Here is a 21,397-nt window from a genome sequence, read left to right on the forward strand (position 1 = left end):
TAAAATGCAAGTATTGTTCTTTATCTTTAAAACTACTTTAGATGGAGAAAATCTGACATAAGCAGAAATGTTCACAATATTGAGATCTACCTACTTTAAAACTGTCCGACCTTATCTCGAGGGAATTATTGGCTTTAAATGTAGAATTTAAAACTTTTTGCTTATTATTTTGAAACTGGAATAGATCTGAGATAAACTTAAAAAGCAAAAATGATCAGCAAGACGAGATCTACAAATGAGTCAACAATGCAGAAATAGTCGAGACTCCTCATTGGAGTAATTGCCCTTTAATGATGAATTTTACCAACTAAGTGTTGCGTGTTTGCCTTATATCTTGGAAAACTATTAATAAATAGATAGAAACTTTGAAAGGCAAAAATTATCTGATACAAGATCTACTAATAAGAACAATATTGCGGAAATTGTCAGTTGACTTCTTATAAAAGAGTTATCCCCCTTGGTATTTTTTTTTTGCGTTTTTGCCAATTATTTGTAAGCATTTCAATTATTTTTTTGTAAATATTTCTATGGATATTTCACTGGAACATCTTGACACAAATACCAGCAGACCAATAACAGCAATAAGGTTGTTTATAATCTTAACCTTGGAAAATTAGAAATGAAGTAAATGTACACAAGACAACAATTTTTTGATAAAAACAACCGTATATTCGAATGAGTGCTTATGTTGCTGCTCAAAGTCCTACTTTTTACATGCTAGGAAGACTACAGCATTTTTTTTATCTTTGAATTAAGAGGAGTGTTGATGCTTTTAATCCAATTATCTGTTCATAATTGGTTAATAAACCTATTACCATGGCTGTTATTTTGATTGATTGTGTTAAAGAAATGTAGAAAAATAATTTGGGTGAAAAGCATTTTTGATAACTCCTTGGAAGACCACAGAAAATAACACATTTACCTGAGACCATTTAATGAATTTAACTTTGGACTTAGAACTTATTTGCCAGGGCACCTAAATCTACCTCAGAACAGTAATCACAATATTTGGCAGAGTAGTGCATCATATAGATCATTGTGACATTCACCAATAACTAAATGATTTAATTTTTGAATATTCTTAACAGCAGATATTCTGTATCTTTTGGTTGTGTTTTTCCTGTTGAAGGTCTGTGGTTCTCTCGTGGGAGCTTTTTACTACTAAGAGAGCTGAAAATGGCGTTAAACACAAACATTTGCTGTGAATTCTGAAATTATTGCGAGGTTTTTAGTGGCGGATCCAGAAATTTTCGTAAGGGGGTCTCACTTACTGCTTAAGAGAGGCCCCCTCCAGTCATGCTTCAGTGATTCCCTATATAATCAACCAAATTTTTCCCACAAAGGGGGGGGTTGGCTGGGCCCCCTGGAAAACCCCCTAAATCTGCCTCTGGTTTTTATTAATGCCAATAATTCAACTGGGTGAGTGTCACAATACGAATTTGTATTCTGATAGTTGAAACCCAGATCTGTATGCAAATTTTTTTGAAATCGCAAAAATTAAACTCATTTTTGTCCATTCTTGAAAAATCGCAATAATAAATGCACACAATGATTTCTGAATTTACAGTAACCTTTGTGAAAACTGAGCTAGTTTGGTATAAAAAACCAGGGTTACTGAACTAGTGTTTTGTGACCCTTCATGAACAATTGCACCTGACAAAGGTTCCTGTTTAGAAATTCTTAATTATTTCAATAAACTAAAACAAGATTTATCAGGATGTTACACAACAATTTCCTTGCCGTACATTTCTTGGTGGGGCCTTGGTGGCCAAAGGTCAAAGTAGTACTGTATCAAAAGCAACACTGAGGTTTTTAGTTCAAACTTGCACTGGCAATTGACTATGATTAGGGAGCTAGGATGAAAAAATTTGTCCTGCATATGTCTTTGTTGTAATCTCTATCCAGCCTTTTTATTTTTCACTCTATTCGGTCCTGCCTTTTTTTTTTTTAGTTTATCCTGACTTTTTTTTACATAAATTGTCATCCTGCCTTTTTTTTTTACTCAAAACTCCTGTCCTGCTTTTTTTTTCATCAAATTTCATCCTAGCCCCCCATTGAAATCAAATGCAGCTCCCTTACCAGTTTTCCTGCTGAAGATGGGTGGTTCTCTCAGTGTACCCTGGAATCCCCCACCAATAAAATGGCTGTCACAATGTGACCTACAGTGCTGAAAGTGGCTTTAAAGACCAACCAATTTTTCGCGAACTTTGATTTTTAGTTTTTCGAAGCTATCAATCAAATTAATTTTTTCAAAATTTAACACTATGAAGGTATGGGGAAAATCTGGATTCAGAATTTTTTTTTTGTCATCTGCTTGACCACAAAATTTTTTTTCATTAAATTGGGGATCAGAATATTTTTTTAGGTAAAAACCATAACCCCTCCTTGAAGACAAATGGTCATTCCCTTAGCAAAGAAAGAGGAACGATCCACGAATCCACATTTGAAAGTACAGGTACCTGCCACTGTTGAACCTTCTAGCATAATGAGAATCACCCCTCAAACCACCTAGTTGAATCACAACTGATATTGCTGAAAGTATTGAGCCTTGGTATATATCTATCACTGGTATTAAACAGCTTGTTTTGATTTAGTGATCTTAATCATTTTTGTCGAATTTAATCCAAATTTCAGAAATAATTATTTTTTTCGTAGGTAGTTTGGTCATGAAAATATTTAAAGGATATTGTTTCATTTAAAATTTTGAAAAATTGATACAAAGGTGTCCACAGAGGTTTGAGGTTGTACTCGTTCATTATTGAAAGGATATCGTATTGAAAATTTAGCATTTTGAATCTTGAATATATGGATTAAAAGAAATTTAGGCTTGGCATTTCTTAATTTCGAAATAACCTGGGTAAAGGAGCACTGGTATGTGAGCATTGATTTTACAACAAAATAGTTGAAGACACTGCAGTATATGGTACACATATATGAAATTGTCTTGTGTTCACCTTTAAAGTGTGGAAACAGGTTTTACCTGCAGGTAACATTGCAGTTAATTTTCCATATAATTTGATCCAAAAAAATAGGTAGATGAAAAGACTCGACAGTGTATGTTTAAAGTACGACAGACATGGAATCAACATTTTGCCAGTAGAAGGATGTATGCCTTGGATGTTAGGGTGAATAACATTGACCATGCATGGCCACTGACCGCACCGCCACCTAGTATGTCCAGTAGTATCCATGTCAATCCCAGGTTTCTTGCACAGGTAGGATTCTGTCACAAGTGGTGTCTACTCATCTCTCATTTTTATGTGGTTTTTCATCTACATCATTTTTTTTACTGAAGATTGTATTCGATCTAATTCTGATACATTTAGACCAATAGTCAATGATACAATTATGAAAGAAAAGGCTTAAATTTGAATGGATTTGCTAAATTTTGATTAAAAAAGATAACATTTTATCAGAAGTGTTTATTTACAAATGGGGAAGTAAGTCAATAATGACCTATAATTGACAAATTAATGCAGGATTTGATCATACTAATTGGTTTATAAAAACTATGGTTAACATAATAAGTAGATAGTTCCCCCATTTTGTATCAAGTATGTTGCAAAATCAATTTGATAAATAAGTTCTGTCTCCTTGGTTTGGTCCGTTACTGACAATTCATTAAAAGATTGAAGAAAATTTCGACAATTACTGGGGAATCGAATCCTTTCTGACAAGATTTTTCTTCAAAAAAAATAACATATTTTGGCTCATTTTTTTTTCATTCTGTCTACTTGGGCAAAAAATAGAGATCCAAAATCATTGACGGGTTTGATTTCAAAATCCAATTTGCATTGACCCATTTTATAAGTATCTTGATACATTTGTTTTGTAGAACTAACATAAATAACAAAACCTAGTATAAACCACAATGAAAAAATTGAAAGAGTGGCCAGCTCAGCTGCTCTTAAAAGTAGGTTATTCTTCATTAATTTAGGATTGCAAATCCCTTTGGCAAAGTTGACCTTGGATGGATTTGGCTGTTCAATTATGCCCTTTTGGTTTTCTACGTTTGCATATTTTTGGCTTTTCTAACTTGTCATGGAGCATATATATATGAGGGTATGAATGCCCTTTACCGTCAGGCGTCAAACGGTCATTTTCGGCTACTGTTTGTGTCAAATTGGTTAAAATTTTACCGTGATTCGTCAAGATATCCTTATCGTGATTTGTCAGCGGTCTCAAATAATTATCATTACCTTTATTTTTGGAAAAAAATTAACCTGGTTCGTCAAAATCTGTCGATTTTCTTATCGTCTTGAAGAAAGTCTTCATTTTATTGTCATGCACCAAAAATTACATTTAACGTCATTTGGCAAGATTTTTACCGTTAATCGTCATGAAGGTACCCCCATTTCCACCCTAATATATGATGTAAATTATTCCAGAAAAATACATGTATGATTTATAGCATATTGAAAGATGGTGCATGATTAATGTCTTCCTACAGTTACAAAAAAAATAGAAAATAAGGAGATGTGGTATGTGACACAAAAGACCAGGATGTAAGCAACTAAAGGTCATGGTATAGCCTTCAACAATGAGCAAAACCCATTCTGTATAGTAAAGCTATAAAAAGTCAATGACAAAATGTGAATCAATTTAAACAAGAAAACCAACAACTGGATTTATGCCTTAACTAAATACAATTCTGGCAGACAGCAACCATTGACTACAAATGAATTGCATGCTTTGGACTGGAACAAAAAGAATATGGCAGAATTAGAAATGTCTTTGAGGGGTCAACTCTGCCAGTTCCATGTTAAAAACCAGTTGTTGGAATAGGAAACCAAATTTTTGGGGAAAAACACTTTATCATAAACCCCCTCTTAGTATAAGTATCATAAAGTAAATGCACCTATATAAAAGTTAGATGTGGTGCCTGTGTGACTTCCAATGAGAAAACTATCCATCAGAGACCAAATGATTAACGTGTTAGCAACTTGAGGTCAGCATACAGTCTTCAACAATGACCAAAACCCATGTAAAAGGCCCTGACATGCCGAAATGTAGAAATGATTCGATTTACAAAATGATTTATGAACAAAACATATGAAAAAAAAAAAAAAAATTGTACAGCAACAAATGACAACCTCTGTATTCAGCATACAAGCATATAAAAAAATTGTACTTCATTGAACATTTAAATTTTTAGTTACGTAATTTTACAAATTTTGGTACCCTTCAAATAAAAATGAATCCATGTAGTATCCTTACTCTGATCATAAAAACCTAAACTAAAGATAAACATGATTTTGATGATCCCTTCAAATTGAAGTTAGTGACTCATTAGGTGCATCTATAGTCAGTTGAATCTAATGAGTCCGGCTGAAAAAAGAACTTGTCCCAGCACTAGTCTGTCATTATATTATTTTTTTTTTTATAGCAAAAAGAAGAGCAAGGTTTACCACTACCTGAGGAACCAGATGAAGATGATGAAGCTGAAATGAGACGACAACTGATTGCCAAGCAAGCAGAAATATTGAAATTACAACAGAAAAGACTAGAATTAGAACTGAAAGAAACTGAAGCACGCCTCAAATCTCAGGTAAAAATGGTATGTATGAATTTTTCAAAACTGAATCCATAATTGATTGTATAGGAACAAGTGTGCAGTCCTAAATTGGGCCTAATAAATTAATTTAATCCTTGTATCCTTCTCCCACAAAAATATCGTGCAATAGGAATGATAATTTTATTTTTGTATTATTATATCTTCTAAAATTTTCACATAAATGTTTCTCAAAAAACAGTGATAACTTTATTGATAAAATTTCTGCATTTTTCCTTAGAACAATTTTGGAGCAAGGAGACTGACAAGGAAATGTTTTTCAAAGAAACACTAACTTATATACTGTTATTTATAAATGTCTTTTTTTATTCATATTTTTTTGTTGTTTTATTTTAGCCTGACTCATCAGATTCAACTGACTTATTTGTTGGTGTAGAAGCACCTGCTGAGGCAACAACTTCAATTTCAAGGGATCCTCGAATACAAAGAGACCCTCGTCTTAGAGATCCAAGAGTATGCAGGGATCCAAGAATGAGGTCAAAGCCAGCACAGCCTGAACTTCTCCCAAGTAACGAGGAACAACCTCCATTGACCTTTTTTGGTCCCAGCACTAATCTGCCGTTGAATCAATTTGGCAGTCAAGAATCTGAGCCTCCAACATTGATGAGTGAATCCATTATGCCACCTCAAATTATACCTCAGCCACCCGTCGTATCGTCTGGTCAAGGAATGTTGCCATTTCCAATGCCTAGTGCGTTATTGCCACACCAAATGCAGACAGCGTCACCGTTTTTGTCTGAGTTTGGTAATCAGAATAATCAAGCAATACCAAACAGGAAACAGGAACCTATGGAACAAAGCACATTCAGTCCGAAAAAACAATTTAAACCAAAGCCAGATGTAGAATTAAAAAAAGAAAAAAATAGTCCAGAAAAAGTGCATTCTAGCCCAAAAGAATTAGAAAACCCAGTTAAATTGAAAGTTGAAAAAAGTCTAGGTGTATCACCAAGAAAAAAGAAATTAGATCCCAGAAAAGCTGCCAGTGAAACAAGAGCCAAAGAACCTAAGGAGCAAGAGGTCAAGAATTTGAAAGTGATGAGTAGTCATAGTCAGGAAAAAGTTAGAAGCACAAATAATGACGCTAAGCCCCGCCATGAAAATCATGACAAGGGCAGATCAAGAAACAAAGATAATCAGGATAAAGGGAAATCGCCAAATGACGAGGAAAAAGTTAAAAGTAAATCAAGCCCTAGTGAAACTCAACATAGCAAAAACAGGCGAACTAGGGGAGACTCAGAAAGTGACAATCGGAAATTAAGTGAAGAAAGAAATGGAAAAAGTGAAAGCAGAGAAAGAGAAAAAAGTTGGAAAGATACTCGAAGTAGAAGGAGTAAGTCCCCACGAAAGAGTAGAGAAAGGTCAAGGTCACCTGTCAAAGAGAATGGAAAAGGATCTAAAGTTCAGACACGTAGTAGTAAAAGTAGAAGTAAGACTGATTTAAAACACGACAACAAAAATCAGAACGAAGAACCCATGGAAGACGCACCTAAGATTGAACAAAGAAAACCCATATCAAGTTTGCCAAGGATACCTAAGCGTACTGGTGCAGATGTCGATGAAAGAAGAAAGGATAAAGATCAAGATGATCGTCGACTGTCAGGGTCCAATAAAAGGGATCTTGATGAAAGACAGGACTATAGAGATCGTGAATCTGGTCGAAACAGCAAAAAAGCAAGAATCAGTCAAGAAAGAGTTATTCCTGTCATGGAACCAGTTCACATTCATACCAAGTTGAATGAAGATTTAAGGTGAACAGATCATTTTATTATTATAGATGAGGTTCTGGATGGGGGGTCCTTAATTTCAATTTTCTTCAAATTTTTATGGCATCTTTCTGTATTTTTGAAAATAATGCTTATTCTGTGAAATGCTCCTGAAAATGATTTTACTTTTAAATTTTTCTGTAATTGGATGATTTCTTTATTCTGTACATCGTTCATTTCTGTAATCGGTAGTAGAATACCTAATTCTTTCATTTTCCATAATTATTATTTTTACTTTTGCACCCCATTATTCTCTATTCATAATTTATTTTTGCTAATTTTTCTCAATTCATTTTTTTATGGCCAGTATTATCTATTCTCCATCCAGACCCTCATAGATAATCTATAGTTCTGAAAACTAAGTTTCTCAGCTGCAATCTTTTTTAGGGTGACGGTCTTAAGATGAGATTTAGTTGAGAAACTTCCTCGAGATGAAAGACCATAATCTGTTTATTCCTAGACAACGCTGGCTTATGACGTCATAGTGTTCTCACACTCCTTGACTATGTATATAGCAATTAAATACCACTCTTATTCGAGTAACTTGAGATTGAAAATAACCTCACTGAAAGATCAAAGCAATATTTAAGAAATAAGCAATAATCATAGATAGCAGAATTGCTTGTAACATCAAGTAGATATTCACAATACATAAAATCAAATGTATGCTAAGACAAATTCAGTAAGCTTCAGAGTTGTGGTTCTTGATCATTAGGCAAATCAAAATGAACACCCACAAAAAACGCAAATGAAGAATTGTGTATGATTATCTTTTCAAGAGAGTTAAGCTTTCAGTAAATACAAAATAAAGAAAACTTGAATTGCAATTTTGAAGCTATAAAATATTTCATAATAAACATTCTTGTTTTGAATCACTGTCCCATCAAGAACCTCAAATAGTATAAAAAATAAGGAGATTTGGTATGATTTGGCAATGAGACAACTATCCATCAGAGTTCAAATGAAGTAGATGTAAGCAATTATAGGCAACACTTCAAACATTAGCAAAGATTCATAGTAAAATGTTTACTGTTTTCTTTATTTATAATTTCTTTTTTCAGTGCCTTATTTGGGAATGAAGACCAAGATTACAGACATGCTGATACAATTTCACCTAGAGGGGGTGGGCAGGTAGGATGGGCTAGATACAAGGCTGATCATCCACAGGACTTCGACAGTCGTAGATCAAGTATAGAGGACATTGATCACAGACGAGATCCACTTGATCAGAGACACCAAGCACCCAAGCTCCCAAGGGATACTGATTTCAGAACACCACCATTCAGTAGACCTCCAGTTCGAAGTCCTGGTTATAACGAACCAGTGCAAAGGATTGGACAGCCTCTCAGTTCTGAAGAGGATGTACCACAGGAATTGAGAATAGAAAATCGAGAACAAATATTAAGAAAAATGGAAATGAGAAGAAAGTCTGGAGAACTAAGTCACCATGAACTTCAAACAGTTTTAAGGAGTTTATCTGAATTTGATTCTCTGCAAGAACAAAAACGGCATCACCATCCAGGACATGAACCACCTCTTCTAGAACCTGAAGTTCATAGACGAGATGAAAGATTGCTGCCAACAAGACTAAACGAGCCTTTGATGGAGTATCACTCGCCAGGAAAAGCACCAATACCTCGACAAAATGAACTGTTGATGGAGTACAGTTCTCCTCGAAAAGATAGAAGTCACCAGCATGATGCAGATGTAAGAAGAGACCAGTTTAGAGGACCTGATAGACCAAAAGATGACAGAGGTCCAAGAGATGAACCAGCAAGACCTAGCTTACTTGGACCTGGACCTGGTCCCAGATTAAATAAAGAGCTGGATGTTACTGGATCTGAAAGAGACAGACCTATTCCTGGTCCAGACCCTGTAATGAATTTTGATGTTGACCACCGTAAGCCTGCTCAGCTGGAGAGAGGCCCACTTATAGATAGGAGACTACCTGATATTGAGGTAGGACTATCCCCAGTAGATAGACCCAAAGAGGAGAAACCAAGTCTCCTTGGCCCTGGACCTGCCATTTTAAAAGAGAAAGAATCACCCATTGCCCCTAAACTGGAGCCTGTCAAGCATGAGGTAGAGAAAAAAGAGAAAGTTTTTAAACCTTTAGAGAAGAAGGGAGATGGTGCTGGACTGGCTGTAGGTGCAATGTTGGAAATGTTGAGATCCGAAAATTCACCTGATAATTCGCAAGATGTGCCTATGCCTAAGCCTGTAGTTCCAGATGCTCTCAAGGGTCCGCCAAAAGATAACCGTGAACAAAAAACACAAAGGGGATCTCAGAAAGATGAAAGAAGATCAAAATCTCATAGAGAGCATGGCAGGAACGAAAGTCATAGAGATGAAAGACGCAGAGACAGGCCCAAAGACGACAGACGTAGAGATGCTAGAGAAGAAACTCGTAGGGATGCTGCAAGAGATGGAAGTCGTAAGGATATTTCAAGAGATGAAAATCGTAAAGATACACCCAGAGATGATATTCGTAGGGAACCTCCAAGAGATGAAAGAGTACCAAGACTAGTTCCTAAACCTATTTATGACCCTGACAGAGATGACAGGTGGATGATGCCAGGAGGGGTAAGGATAAAAGACGGTGTACTTAATATATTCCCTGATGGCACTGAAGAAATTGTTGTAAATGGTCAGCCACATCCATACAGAATGGGAGGTCCAAAGCGTATTATTCCTTTTAAAGGGGATCAGTTGGAAGCGTTCATGGAACCAACAAGGAGAATGCTACTCATAAATGGTACTTCTGTGTACAAAGTTGCGGACCCAGTGAAGGAAGTTCAGTGGGGTCCAGGTCCAAATCAGGGAGCTCAAATATTTTATCACGGAAATCCCAGGAATATGTGGCTTGATGGATTTTTGTACAATTTGCGCATAGATGCACCACCAAAAATAATCAGATTCCGGGATAAGGAACATACAGTTTTGATAGATGGGCGAGATGGAATGTTATTGATAGACAAAAAAGAATATGGAACCTATGGTGGGAAGCCAAGATTTGTTCGTTTGGATGATGAAAGGGTAGAAATGAGATTTACTCCTCCCCCTAAAAACATAGTCATCGATGGATTGCAATGTCAGATAAGACTTGATCGTAAAATTCCTTTTATTGTAATGGATGATGTAGCACGGGGTATACGATTTGATGGACCACCTAGAGATGTAATAATAAACGGGCAGAAGTTTTTAATTCCCACAGACAGGGCAGTTGAGGTCTGCATTGATGGAATATTTCATATGGTAGCGTTTGGAGGTCCCTCTCATGAAATTATTATCGATGGAAATTGGTACGAGTTACAGTTTAATGGACCCCCAAGAGAAATAACTGTAGGAAATCAAAGGCTCCTGGTTGGGCTGCCGTGTCCACCACCTGATGTGAAAATCTTGGACCCAATTGAGAATCAGAGCCTTAAAGAACCTGATGTTGATAAGAGTGGAAGCAAAAGAGACAAGAGACGTGGATCAGATGACAGGAACTCACCATCATTTGGCCAGAAGAAGCCTATATCCATATTAGATTTGGATATTGCAAAACCTCCAGGACTAAGGAATAAGGAAAGATTAAAAGGATCACCTCTGTATGATGAAAGGTCAAGAAGTCCAGATAGTCATAGAGACAGAGGAAGACGATCACCTCATCGGAGACGCAGTCCAGACAGAAGAGGAGGCTCTCCACAAATTAATGATCAGTTTAATGGACCCTCAATAATTCAAACTGGTCCACCTCAGCCTGGACCACCGTTTGTACCAGGTCAGCCATTTAATCAAGGAGGACCAAATCAGCCATTCCAGCCTAGACCCAATCAACCATTCCCACCAAATCAGCAGTTTCCAGGTCCAAATCAGCCTCAATTTCCAACAGGACCAAATATAAGATTCCCACCAGGTCCTAATCAACCACCATTTATGCCTGGTCCAAATCAGCCATTTCCATCTGGACCAAACCAGATATTTCCACCAGGTCAAAATCAGCAAATGCCAGGTCCCGGAGCTATGCAACCTTTTCAATTGGGCGCAAGGCCTATGATGCAAGATGAAGGTTCTCAGGGTCCACATCCAATGTTTCAACAAGGTCCTCAAGGCCAGCCATTACAGTCTATGCCTGGTATGCCACCAAATATGCCAGTGATGAGTCAGTCTATGCCTATGCCCGGTCAGTCAATGCCTATTCAAGGTCCACCAGTTTCAGTTGCAGGTCAGCCGTTGCCAGGGCAACCAATGATGCCACCAGGATCTGTTCCAATCAGTGTCATGAATCAGCCAATTAATCCAGGTTAGTCTTCAAATTTAAGGAATATGTATTTAATCTTAAAAACTATTATAAGGAAACAACAAAAACAAATATTGATAGAGGAAGGAAAATAAGGATGGTGAACATCAGGGCTATTCCATTTAAATATTTGAGGGCAGAAAGTGATTTTTTTTTATAGGCTTTGGGTCATGTTATGGCTGTTTATCTGTTTGATATGTAAAATAAAAAAGACATTTGTTTGTGGCCTTGTGGGGAGAAATTGTGAAAGTTTCTTCCTACCATCCGACATTCATTTTAATGGAATAGACAAAATCTTTAAAAAAATTGCAATGTGTGGATATCTATCAAAAGAATTCCACTCAAACCAGTTCTCTATTTAGACCAAATTGAACTTGCAGTGAGTAGTGTCTTTTTGTCCATTTTATTGATAATTTCATATGAAAAATCCAGAAACATCTTTTCTTGACAAAAATGCTTTGGTTTAAAATAACAAACACTCAGACATTTCTTTCAGTTTTAATAATGTGGATATACTATTTATTATGTATTTACTTATTGAAAAGACTTTATTTATGGCTTTAAGTTCTACTATTCTTTAAAAAAACAAATGCTCTGACATATCTTTGATGTACAAGTTATTATGTATTTACTTATAGAAAAAAGACGTCATTTATGAAGTGCTTTAAAAACTTATTAAAAAAAGTCAAATCATCCAACTCGTGTAGAACAAGAGGGTAGGAATGCCCTTTACCGTCAGGCATCAAATGGTCATTTTCGACTACCGTTAGCGTCAAAATGGTTAAAATTTTATCGTGATTCGTCAGAGTTCTCAAATAATTTACTGTTACAGTTATTTTTGGAAAGAATTTAACATGATTCGTCAAAATCAGTTGATTTTTTTTTATCGTCATAAAGAAAGTGTACATTTTATCGTCATGCACCAAAAATTACCGTTAACGTCATTTGGCAAGATTTTTTACCGTTATTCGTCATGAAGGTACCCCCATTACGACCCTCGTACAAATGTAGTTGTAATCATATCTTTTTTGGTTGGTTTATTTCAAGTTATGTTAATTAATTCTGGTTCACTATAAGTTCTTCTCTGTTTTAGGTATAATGAGTCAACCGCTTGGAGGACCACCAAATTTGATGCCTTCCCAACAGCCACCAAGTAAGTTTTATATATTAAAATTCATTGCCTCAAAGTTAATTTTTGATTGGTCGGGTTTAAAAAAAAATCTGATTGATACAATTCCTTAGTTGATTGATGCTTCATATACAGTGCATTTAAAAGTGTGAATTCAAAAGTCATCAGATATAGGATGGACATAATAAGTTTATATTTAGTGTGATGTCTATGCAAAATACATATATTAGCAAGTTCTTCTTATAACGATTTTCTGAAAAGTAAATGACATAAATGGTAATTTTCTATTAGAAAGTGAAAGAACATGTGCAATGTTGTTGTTCCTGATTGGTTTAGGTCATGATAAATGAATTTCTAGATTCTCATTAAAATTGGTGATGTAGATTTCCCAGATTCAATTTTGTTAAAATGATAAAAAAAAATAAAAAAACATGCAGGATTTACTGTATATAAGAATAAAGTTAGCAACTACATATTTTTGATAAACAAAAGTTATAAAATGTTTCTACATAAGATTATTTATACTTTAGCACTGCAACCTGAGCCATTGAATGTTGAGTCTTTACTGCAAAGACTTATCAAAGTCGGTCTAATTGCACAATCTGGGGAAAAGGCAAAAGAAAAGGAACAAGAAAAAGAAAAAGAAAAGGAGGAAAAGAAATCAGAGAGTGAATCGCCACAGAAAAAAGATGAGGAACCATCCGATGGGAAAGAAAAAAAGAAGCCAGTGGTAAGTGAATATAAAAATAAGATGCTGCATATATAAGAATAAGAAGATGTGGTTTGATTGCCAATGAGACAACTCCACCAGAGAACAAATGACGTAGAAGTTAACAACTATAGGTCACTGTACAGCCTTCAACAATGAGTAAAACCTTTATCTCACAGTAAGTTATAGACCCTGGTATGACAAAATTAAACAATACGAACAAGAAAACTTATGGCCTGATTTATGTACAAAACACTAAACGAAAAAGTCCATTTGTGACTAGTCTGTATTACTGTAAATGCAGAAATTTTTGTGATGTTTTTATTATTGTGAAAATTGAGACACAAAAGGTCTTTCAGAAATCAAATCTAGCATTTTAAATTTTGATAGCATTATTAGTCCCTTACCGACGAAGTAGAAGGTAGGTTTGCACTCCGTCTGTCTGTCATTCTGTCTGGCAAATCAGTTTTCCACACTTTTTTTCTTCGTGCTTGAAGATATTGATTTGACATTTGGTATATTGTTTTATCATTACAAGTTACAGATCAAGTTCGAATTTTGTTCCGGTCTGATGATTTCGTGCAGAGTTATGGTCCTTGGACTTAGAAAATTCACTCAATTATTCAGTTTTCCACATTTTTTTTCGTCATGCTTGAAGATATTGATTTTAAAATTGGCACATTGTTTTATCATGATAAGTTACAGATCAAGTTAGAATTTTGTTCCGGTCTGATGATTTTGTGCAGAGTTATGGTCCTTGGACTTAGAAAATTCACTGAAATATTCAGTTTTCTACACTTTTTTTCGTCATGCTTGAAGATATTGATTTGATAATTGGTATATAGTTTTATCATGACAAGTTACAGACGAAGTTCAAATTTTGTTCCAGTCTGATGATTTTGTGCAGAGTTATTGTCCTTGGACTTAGAAAATTCACTTAAATAATCAGTTTTCCACACTTTTTGTCATCATGCTTGAGGATATTGACTTGATATTCGTTATATAGTTTACACCATGACAAGTTATAGATCAAGTTAGCAAATTGTTCCAGTACAATTAATTTTTAACCGGTACGGGACTATGTATTGCCATGCAATACTCGCAGAATGCTTGTTTGTATGTGGCTTTTACTAGAAACACATTAAATAATCTTGCATTCTGGTCGATTCTTCAAAAATAGCAATAATAATTGTATGCATACACTTCTGAATTAACAGTATTTTCATGTCAGATGTTAAAGTTGTCATAAGCAGATTGGTCTGCAAAGTGTCCTTTTATATAATTGAAATTAACTATAAAAAGGTGGTTTGCAAGGTTGGGCGGTATTTACCACCCCCGGTATTTACCAGTGGTATTTACCGCCCCGGACAATACTCCCCAAGTGGTCAATACTGGCAAATACTGGTCAATTGAAATTTTCATGCTTCTTTTGACTGGCTTATCTATCAATTCTAGTAAAAAAATGGTTGATGAGGGAAAACTTTATTCCTTTGGCATGATTCAGTTTATAAAAATGAATGATATTGGGTTGTTATTAATTATTAAAACATTAAAAATGACTTATTTAGTTCTTAGGGGTAATTATATTGCATACTTTTGGTATACATATAAAATTGAGCAGCTATATCAGTTATTTTAACATGTATAAATCAAGATATTTTTTTCTTGAAAAGGTTTGAATTTTACAGGTAAATAGAATTAAAAGTGACTAGCAATATAGATTATCAGAGCATTACCTATTATATGGCTAACAGGTGTCAAAAGTTTAATTACTATAACAACTGTCCCCTAATAAATGTTGACATAACAGGAAAAAAGTCATAAAAGTGATTTCTAAAGATTGTTTTAAACAATGAATTAATTCCTGGCTATTCAACAGCATGATAAATTTGTTCTAAATGCAGGAAATGTTTTTTTTTAATAAATATATAACATATATATATATAAAACAATTTTTTTTAATTTTTTAATTGCATCTTTCAAAATAACTGTTAAGAAAACCAGATGTTATATAGTCTCTCTTAAGTGACTGACTTCATGGTGTTAATGACTATATCTGTTGTATGATTAAATTAATATTTGATAAATCTTCATTAAACCATGTTCATGAACTAATTAATTGTGACTTTTTGTCCTATTACAATGTAGTAAATAAGTGACTTTCTGCCTTGTGACTATATCTATCCATTTACCAAGTAATTGACCTGAGGTAGGGACTAGTTTTATAGTAAAGTCCTATCAAAATTTCAATTGACCAGTATTTGCCAGTATTGACCAGTATTTGCCAGTATTTCCCGGTATTTACCGGTATTTACCGCCGGCATGGTCAATACTAGTATTGACCGCTTTTTTGCCAACCTTGGTGGTTTGATGTTAAAGGTCATATAAGACAAACTTGGTTCAGATTTATATATATGGATAGTGAGCAATACTAGTTGTGGAACAATATTTATGAAGTAATGAATAATGTACAGTATCACAACATTTGCTTTATAAGTTTATAGTTTTAAAATTCTAGATATTACAAATTTGTGTTTTATGTAGGGTGTTTTCTTTGTCCATTTAGACAAGACAAGACAATTTATTACAACTTAGAGACACATAATAAGAGCATTATACAATTGGACATCAATAAAGAAAACATATAGATATAAGAAGATTTGGTATGAGTGCCAAGTCACAATTTGTAAAAGTAAACCATTATAGGTCAAAATACAGCCTTCAACATGGAGCCTTGGCTCACACCGAACAGCAAGCTTCATTTGAACTTTGGTGGAAAGTTGTCTCATTGGCAATCATACCACATCTCCTTATTTTTATATATATCTGATTCAGGCTTATTGGAAGTTATGTCTTAACCCTGGTCTCTTATTTAGTAGAAGAGTTGCAGTTAATGAAAAAGATCATTAGACATCTGAGTCCTGCCTGCAAAAAATCTGACAGTCTATTGACAATTAAACACAATAAGAAGTACATTAAAAAGGTTGCAACATCACACAGATAAGTGGTCAATTGATAATTTAATTTAAGTGGCTGTTTTTATGAGGAATTTACCACAATTTTCTTAAGGAAAAATTGATTTTACTCATTTATTGATTCTTTGTACACTATAACTTTATTTTCTGTTTTCAGAGACTTAAGCTTTCAAAACCTCAGAAGATTCCAGACTTAACAGAAATGAAAATAAATATTCTTAAAAAGTAAGTTTAATATCTATAATACAATTTATTCAAGGTTTCAAGTGCTTTGATCATGTATTTTTATATTTTTATGCCCCACCTACAATAGTAGTAGGGGCATTATGTTTTCTGGTCTGTGCGTCAGTTCATTCGTCCGTCCGTCTGCCTGTCCCACTTCAGGTTAAAGTTTTTGGTCAATGTAGTTTTTGATGAAGTTGAAGTCCAATCAACTTGAAACTTAGTACACAATATAGTCATGTTCCCTATGATATGATCTTTCTAATTTTAATCCCAAATTATAGTTTTGACCTCAATTTCACGGTCTACTGAACATAGAAAATGATAATGCGAGTCGGGCATCCATGTACTATGGACACATTCTTATTTTTCTTGTTAAACTTTAAACCATTTTATTGTTTCAAGTAAAGAAATGAATATTGACTAATGTGTCGCCGGAAAGCTAAATTTGCAGCTGACTTGATTTATAACATATTTTTTGTAAAAATCCTGTGTTGATGAATTAGGAAATTACTAAGAAACTAATCCGGCAAAGTTAACCTTAGCTGAACTTGGCTACTCTGGATTCTTTTATTTTCTTGGGTATCAATTTTTCATGGATTGAGTAAAAAAAAATTATTATTTTCGTGGATATGCCAAAGTCTTCGTTCTAGCCTATAGAAATTTTGCGCTTTGTTGAACATTTAAATTATTCATGTGCATGGTTTGCCTATTCCCACAAATCCATATGAATTGGTATCCCACGAATAATTATGGATCTACAGTATTCTTTTTAGGTACTTTTTGGTCATGTAGCTCCTAACATTGTTCTACATATTTATACATTCCTGGCTTTCAAATGTCTGGGTTTGAGCGGTCCTGATGAAGGTTTATCCCCAAAAAGGAATTTAGACACACAAAATTTATAAAGTGTTGTTTTCCTTGCAACAGTAAAAAAAAAATGATATCAGCTAGTATTAAAATGCAATGCAATGATTGGTTAACTTACAAATGTATGCTGTTCTTTTTCAGGCAATATATAGGTGTGATACAGAGGATGTACTCTGGTATCCAGTGTACGTCATGTGGTACACGATTCATGGCCTCACAGACAACACTGTACAGGGAACATTTAGACTGGCATTTCAGACAGAATCAGAGAGAAAAGAAGGGAGCTAAGATTTCAAGATACAGATCCTGGTTCTATGAATTGGATGTATGTTTTTAAAATTTTATTTTTAATTAATACACCAAAATAAATCCTCCTTCCCCCCCCCCCCCCCCCCCAAAAAAAAAACAAACAAAAAACACAAACAAAAATGATATTTTAGATATTTGAATATTGGACATGACAGCAATATGCCTTGTAGAGCACCAACAATTTTAAACTTGTTAATTGAAAAAAGCAAATATTGCTGAAACTAAATTCCTTATGAAAAAAGCTCAACTACAAAAAAAAGTTAATAGTTCAACTTTTGATAGATTTATACATATCTAAAGATAAGAAGGTGTTGTATGATTGCAGATGAGACAACTATTCACAAGAGACCAAATGATGTGGGACAGGTACATACAGAAATTGTGGGGGGGGGGGGGTAAACATGTATATGAGGGCTCAACCCTCCTCCTTTTACCTGAGACAGTGGTATTAACTATTGAAATTAATTGAAAAAGACACGTCAGATCTACACACACACAAAGCATCAAGAAAAATCGTCTAACGACAAAAGACACAAAAGTACCTATCTTAGAGAACTTGCAGTTACTTTTCTAGACTAAGATTTAGTCTGTTTGATCAGTCACTTCATCTAAAGGATGAAACTTTGTTTTTTTCTTCAAATCAAAAAGATTTCAAGTAGACCAGCTTATGTTGTTCGATTGCTGTCTCATTGACATATACTCCACATCCCCTTTTACTCATGATTTTTTACTTGTTTTACAGGATTGGTTAGAATATGAAGATGTTGGTGATTCAGAAGAGAGAGGTAGGATTTGTACTTATGAATATATAATAGGGATACTGCATTAAAACAAATTAAGAGCCAGTTACTGAGCATATACATATACATTACAGTCTCAAATGAAAAGAACTTTAAATTTGAAAATTTTACAGTAACTTAAAGTTACTGTGGTGTTTAAATGTAATGACAAATTTGCTATCACTTCAGTCATAATAAATTCTTAACTGTGATAAGTTTTGAAATGCAACCAAAATTTCCAGAAAATCCAGTTTAAGGACTGCTAATTGCTTTTAAACTTTAGAACATTGAAAAGATTAATAAAAGAGTGGCCTTAGTTAAATGGGCATAAATCCATATGAACGAAGCAGGCTCTTCATCATTGTAATTTGAAAGTGGATTATCAACAAATTAAAAGTATATATTAGGCAAAGTTGTTTTTGATCTTGAATTACCATCAAAATAAATGTATGATTATGTTTATATCAAGAAATTTGTCTTTAAAAAAAGTATGAAATAGATAAAAAATACAGATTTAAAAAAGTCAATTCTATGAATAGAAAAAAAGAATTGAGAGATTTATATTAAATACTCAAATCTATGAATTCTCAATTTGGTATCAATCTGTAACAAGCATGTATGATAATCTGTTACATTTATTTATTTTTCAGCACATTCAAGTTTGTTTGAGCAACTGGCAGCACAGGCACAAGAGACACCAGACAAAGAGTCTGCACTACCTCAGGGAGAAGACATTCTTCATTGTCCTGCAGCTACAGGGGAGGATTCTGCTGATGTAAGTCTGTTAATAAACTGCTAATCCTTCAGGATCATCTCCATTTCCCCTGGCTTTGTGTATTATAATTTGTATTCATTTTTTGCCATAGTGTTATCTGTCCTTTTTTTTTTTTTAAGTTTTTGGTTTTGGTTACCCCCATGGTATGTTCTCAACCAATATTTTCTTTTTTTTTAAAGTTTTTTTTGGGGGGGGGGGGGGGGGAGAAGGGGTTGTGGTTAATATAATACTGCCCTATTCTGTTTCAGTTAAGCGTTCAGCCTTTTAATGTTACAATAGTCGACCACCATTTTGTGAGGTGATACACAAGTTTATATATGTGATTTGATCACCTGTATATTACACGATCCAGTTTATGATTTTTCTTCAAAACACCTTTTGCAATAGTCACTTGTATTGGAAGAAATGTGGTTTGTCTTTTGTCCTCAGACATAATCTTAAAAAATGAAAATATATCGTCGTTGATATTCATTTGCTTATTATTTAAAGAACATTTCTCATTGATCCATTTTCTAAAAAAAAAACATATTTATTTTCATGTATATTTTAGGTCTGTGTTGTGTGTGGAGATGTTTTTGAACAGTTCTTTGATGAGGAATCTGAAGAATGGCATTTAAAGAATGCATTGCGATCTGCTGGCAAGGTAATTTAAAAAGTGTAGTTAAAAGAAACTAAGATATATTCCTACTATTGAATATTTATAATGACATTGGAAATGAGATAGCAGTTTAGGAAAATACTTGTTAACAATGGTAAAAAGTTACATCTATGACTTCTGTTGGCCTTTTTTATATGACCACAAAAAAATTTTTGGGATCGTATAATGGTATGATGTCGTCGTAGTCTGCGTCGTCGTCTGAAGACACATTGGTTTCCAGACAATAACTTTAGTTTAAGTGAATGGATCTCTATGAAATTTTTAAAGAAGGTTCAATACCACAAAATGAAGGTTTGGATTGATTTTGGGGATGATGGTCCCAACTGTTTAGGAATTAGGGGCCCAAAAAGGGGCCCAAAACAAGCATTTTTCTAGTTTCACGATAATAACTTGTGTATAAGTATTTAGATTGCTCTGAAATTGTACCACAATGTTTGATACCACAAGTAGAAGGTTGGGATTCGTTTTAGGGGTTATGGGGGCCAACAGTTTAGGAATTAAGGGCCAAAAATAAGCATTTTTCTAGTTTCCAGACAATAACTTGTGTGTAAGTGTATGGATCTCTCTGACATTGTACCACAAGGTTCCATATAACAAAGGGAAGGCTGGGATTGAGTTTGGGGTTAATTGCCCCAAACATGTAGGAATAAGGGGGCCAAAAACAAGCATTTTGTCTGGTTTCCAAACAATAACTTGTGTTTAAGTGTATGGATCTCTCTGAAATTGTACTACAAGGTTCTATACTACAAAGGAAAGGATGGGATTGAGTTTTGGGGTTATTGCTCCAAGGGGGGGTTTCAAAAAGTAGGGGGGGGGGGGGGACTTTTTTCCTAATTTTTTTAAGGGATTCATATTTTTTTTCAAAATTTTTAAAATTTCGAATTTTTGAAAAGTTTCAAGAAGAATCTTCAATTGCAGAGTATTGCGCAATGGATTTATAAGATCTTTGACCACATTTATTTTGTGTCAGAAACCTATATTATGTCAAAAATTTGATCAAAATCCAAACTCAGACAGTATCAAGCTTGAATATTGTGTCCAAATTTGACCCAACTGTTCAGGGTTTCACCTCTGCGGTCGTATCAGGCTGCGCTCAGCCAAGCATTTTATTTTATATATGAAAGATTTTCAGTATTATATGAAGATACATTAGGTATAAGGCCAAAGAGTATATTTCTATTTATTTCCTGCCTCTTAGGTTATTATTGAGGTTGAATAATTTTATTTTTGAAAAATATTTTATAGACTGAAGTAGAAAAATGTTCTTGGCTTGGAACAGTGGTCAGCCTAAAAAGTTTTGAACAGAGTTAACCAAAAATGTCAATAAAATGTGTTATGAAAGAAAAGGAAC

General features: G+C 34.3%; 1 protein-coding gene across 2 annotated transcripts in view; it reads left to right on the forward strand.

Moving 5' to 3' along the window:
* The window catches only part of LOC127716068 (pre-mRNA cleavage complex 2 protein Pcf11-like), a 42,614-nt gene that overhangs the window by 17,143 nt on the left and 4,074 nt on the right, over nt 1-21,397 (forward strand). Inside the window, exons 3-13 of one of the 2 annotated variants that reach the window (XM_052222156.1) lie at nt 3,033-3,215; nt 5,387-5,557; nt 5,909-7,320; nt 8,397-11,623; nt 12,714-12,773; nt 13,280-13,479; nt 16,591-16,658; nt 17,667-17,850; nt 18,577-18,619; nt 19,264-19,388; nt 19,939-20,031. In XM_052222156.1, coding sequence (XP_052078116.1) covers nt 3,033-3,215; nt 5,387-5,557; nt 5,909-7,320; nt 8,397-11,623; nt 12,714-12,773; nt 13,280-13,479; nt 16,591-16,658; nt 17,667-17,850; nt 18,577-18,619; nt 19,264-19,388; nt 19,939-20,031 — 5,766 coding nt within the window. The remainder of the gene's footprint in view (nt 1-3,032; nt 3,216-5,386; nt 5,558-5,908; nt 7,321-8,396; nt 11,624-12,713; nt 12,774-13,279; nt 13,480-16,590; nt 16,659-17,666; nt 17,851-18,576; nt 18,620-19,263; nt 19,389-19,938; nt 20,032-21,397) is intronic. The other variant, XM_052222157.1, reaches the window with a different exon arrangement.

Source organism: Mytilus californianus, unplaced genomic scaffold (assembly GCF_021869535.1).
Source record: "Mytilus californianus isolate M0D057914Y unplaced genomic scaffold, xbMytCali1.0.p SCAF_9, whole genome shotgun sequence".
In the NCBI taxonomy this organism is placed as follows: domain Eukaryota; kingdom Metazoa; phylum Mollusca; class Bivalvia; order Mytilida; family Mytilidae; genus Mytilus; species Mytilus californianus.